This window comes from Rosa rugosa, chromosome 4, assembly GCF_958449725.1.
Source record: "Rosa rugosa chromosome 4, drRosRugo1.1, whole genome shotgun sequence".
Classification (NCBI taxonomy): Eukaryota; Viridiplantae; Streptophyta; class Magnoliopsida; order Rosales; family Rosaceae; genus Rosa; species Rosa rugosa.
Window position 1 is genome coordinate 51,831,577 of NC_084823.1, and position 2,769 is coordinate 51,834,345.

Genomic DNA, 2,769 nt, shown 5'->3' on the forward strand with positions numbered 1-2,769 from the left:
CCGTCTAATAGGTCCTTTCCGAGGGAAATTAGGAATTGGCCTTGGATGAAATGTCCAATATACCCCTCAGTTATTTTTTTTTTCTTTTTTTTTTCCTTTTTAATTTATTTTTTTCCTTTTTTTCTTTTTCCTTTTTAATTTCTTTTTTTTCTTTTTTCTTTTTCCTTTTTAATTTCTTTTTTTATTTTTTCTTTTTCCTTTTTAATTTCATTTTTCCTTTTTTTATTTTTATTTTTTTCCTTTTTCCATTTTAATTTCTTTTTTAGGGAAATGATGCAAAAGGTCATATTAGAGTATGAAATGATAAAAAAATCACATAGTTTCCCACTTGATAAAAAGGTCCATAACAAATTGTTAGTAATATTAATATAGTCCTTATAAATAATGAGGTGATGTTAAAAAAGGTCAATTTTTAATTTTTTTGATTCCAAGTATGCCCTTAAAGGCAATACCCCGTTTATAACTTTTCATTCAAAATTTTAGATATCTAATTTTCTCTCTCTTTTGATCAGAAAGCTTGATTCGATTTGATCGGAGATTCTCTGTTCGAGTTTCTCTCTCCGCCGCCAGCTTCCAATTGATCTTGGTCTCTCTACGACGATCTGAAATCTCAGTTTTGGATCTTCAATCCAGAGCTTTGTTCTCTTTTTCTCGATCTCTGGCACCATCGCTCTTCGCCTTGATCACGTCACTTTTTCTTCTTCTTCGTCTTCCACCGTGATCAAGCCGAAACACGTCGCCCTTGGTGAGAATGGAAGGATTGAAATTGTAGGGATCAGATTATGAACAAGGCAAGGTCCTACTGGTTCAGCCAGAAGGCCACCAAGGAGATCTCCTCCGTCGACGATGACATCAAGGTAAGCTCACTTCTCTCTCCATTTTGATTCAACTTGTTTGATCTGGTTTCGCGATCCTGAATTGTTGTGTTTTGGATCAGAAATTTGAATTCGTTAGCTACTTAATTGAGTCATTAGATTAATTCATTTAATTATTGTTTAATTGAATCTTATGATGATTGATTTCCCTGTTATATGTGTTAAGATGATTGAATTTTAGCTGTAACGCATGAAAATTGTATGGTATTGCTTCCCTTGTGGATGGGATTTTTGTTATAATTCATCAATAAATTTCTTTGTATTGGCATGTTGTGCCTCATAATCTCCAAGCTAGTTACTTTCTGAGATTGTGGCTTCAAAACTGTGTAACCATAGAGGGAATGGAAAGGTCGTATTTGATGCTGCCAGCTATGTCATTTATTTAGCTCATTTTCAAACCTAACATGATGTGTTTGTGGTGGTTCAAGTCTGGTGTGAGATGCTGATATATTGTTCAACTTCTTTTCTTGATAATTATATGCAAGGGGGTTTATTAGTACGTTGCAGTATCTCTTTCCTTTATAGGCTTGTCAAAATTATGGATTGTTTCACATCTTTAGCATATATTAGGCGTTGTCAAAACTAGGTACTAGAACATACATGCCAGGCCTAAAAGTGTTTTGAAGTGTGGCTCAATTGAAAATTATGTTTTTTGTTATGAGGGAAGTTTGTCTACATGAAGCCGTTGTTTTTTAGTGCTTGGAAGAATTATTGTTGATGCTTATCATTCTTTGAATTGGTTTAGTAGAATTTTCAAACTAATGGGCATTGTTGGATCAATCATATTTAGGAACATAATCGGCTAACTTTGAGATAGCAGCTCTAGGGTTAACTGATTGATTTTGTTGTATTCTTGCTTCCTTTTCTTGATTTCTTATTACCCGATGGTGGATTTAGAAGAGATATATATATCAAGTGTGACTCAATTTAATCCTTGTCAATTGTCTCTGTTTGCAGGGAATTTATGATGATATGAACTTGGGATTTTACCTTGTTGCATATGATGACATTGGGGGCATTTCCTACCAAAAGGCTTGTGACTTGGCTAGTCACATTTGCAGTTTCACTCGGGTTATCAGTAAGCACCCAATCTTTTGGTCTACAGGCCCTACTTTTTCCGAGTCTTCGTTTGTCCCAAAGGAAGAAAGTTTATATAATAGTCGCATACATATTCGACAAAATGCCGTAGCAGATCACATTCACCAGCTCACAAGAATTGAAGTGGTCTCTCGGATTCTTTGAAGTTGTCGGTTACTTAATACTTTTACACGTAATAGGCTTTTTAATTGGCCTTCCATGACGCAGTAATTTCCTTTGTTGAAGTTAAGACATTATATAATAGGTTTACTGTAATCTTATAGCCTGAATTTTGTCTCCAGCAATTTAGTTAATGAGTTTCAGAAACTATGTCATGTATTTTCTTTGCAAATGTAATGTATTTCCATCTAATTGTTTTTCAAATAAAGTGGTTATATCTATTTTAAGACAAGGATAGAGTCAAGCAACACTTTTGTATCTCTAGTGCATTTTCATAGATGGAATAAAGAGAAATCACTAGAATTTTGTTGGTGATTGTACACTTTTTTGTAAAGTCACTGTTATATTCATGTCACTAGCAGGTTATATTGCATGTCACTGACCAAGTCACTATCAATCTCTGACCAAGTAACTGTTAACCTCAAGTCGCTGACAATGTCACTGTTATATCCATGTCACTGACCAAGTTACTGGCCAGGTCTCTAGTTAGTGAGGTCACTGTTAACCTCAAGTCACTAACTATGTCACTGTTAATCACATGTCACTGACCATGTCACTAACCAAGTAACTGTCAGTAGCCAAGTCACAAGTTAATAGCCAAGTCACTGTTAATCACATGTCACTAATTAAGTAACTG

General features: G+C 34.6%; 1 protein-coding gene across 1 annotated transcript; it reads left to right on the forward strand.

The window, feature by feature from the left end:
* The first annotated feature begins 513 nt into the window (after nucleotides 1–513).
* LOC133742032 (F-box protein At3g12350-like) lies at nucleotides 514–2,310 on the forward strand. The gene is made up of 2 exons (XM_062169729.1): nucleotides 514–857; nucleotides 1,833–2,310. Exons 1-2 carry the CDS (start codon nucleotides 783–785, stop codon nucleotides 2,115–2,117), a joined length of 360 nt encoding a protein of 119 aa, XP_062025713.1. The 5' UTR covers nucleotides 514–782; the 3' UTR covers nucleotides 2,118–2,310.
* Nucleotides 2,311–2,769: the final 459 nt, after the last annotated feature.

Excerpts from the sequence above, each read along its gene's own strand:
- LOC133742032 (XM_062169729.1), top strand. The coding sequence starts at position 783 with ATGAACAAGGCAAGGTCCTACTGGTTCAGCCAGAAGGCCACCAAGGAG. Across the intron at positions 858-1,832 it reads CCGTCGACGATGACATCAAG|GGAATTTATGATGATATGAA; the intron begins GTAAGCTCACTT and ends CTCTGTTTGCAG.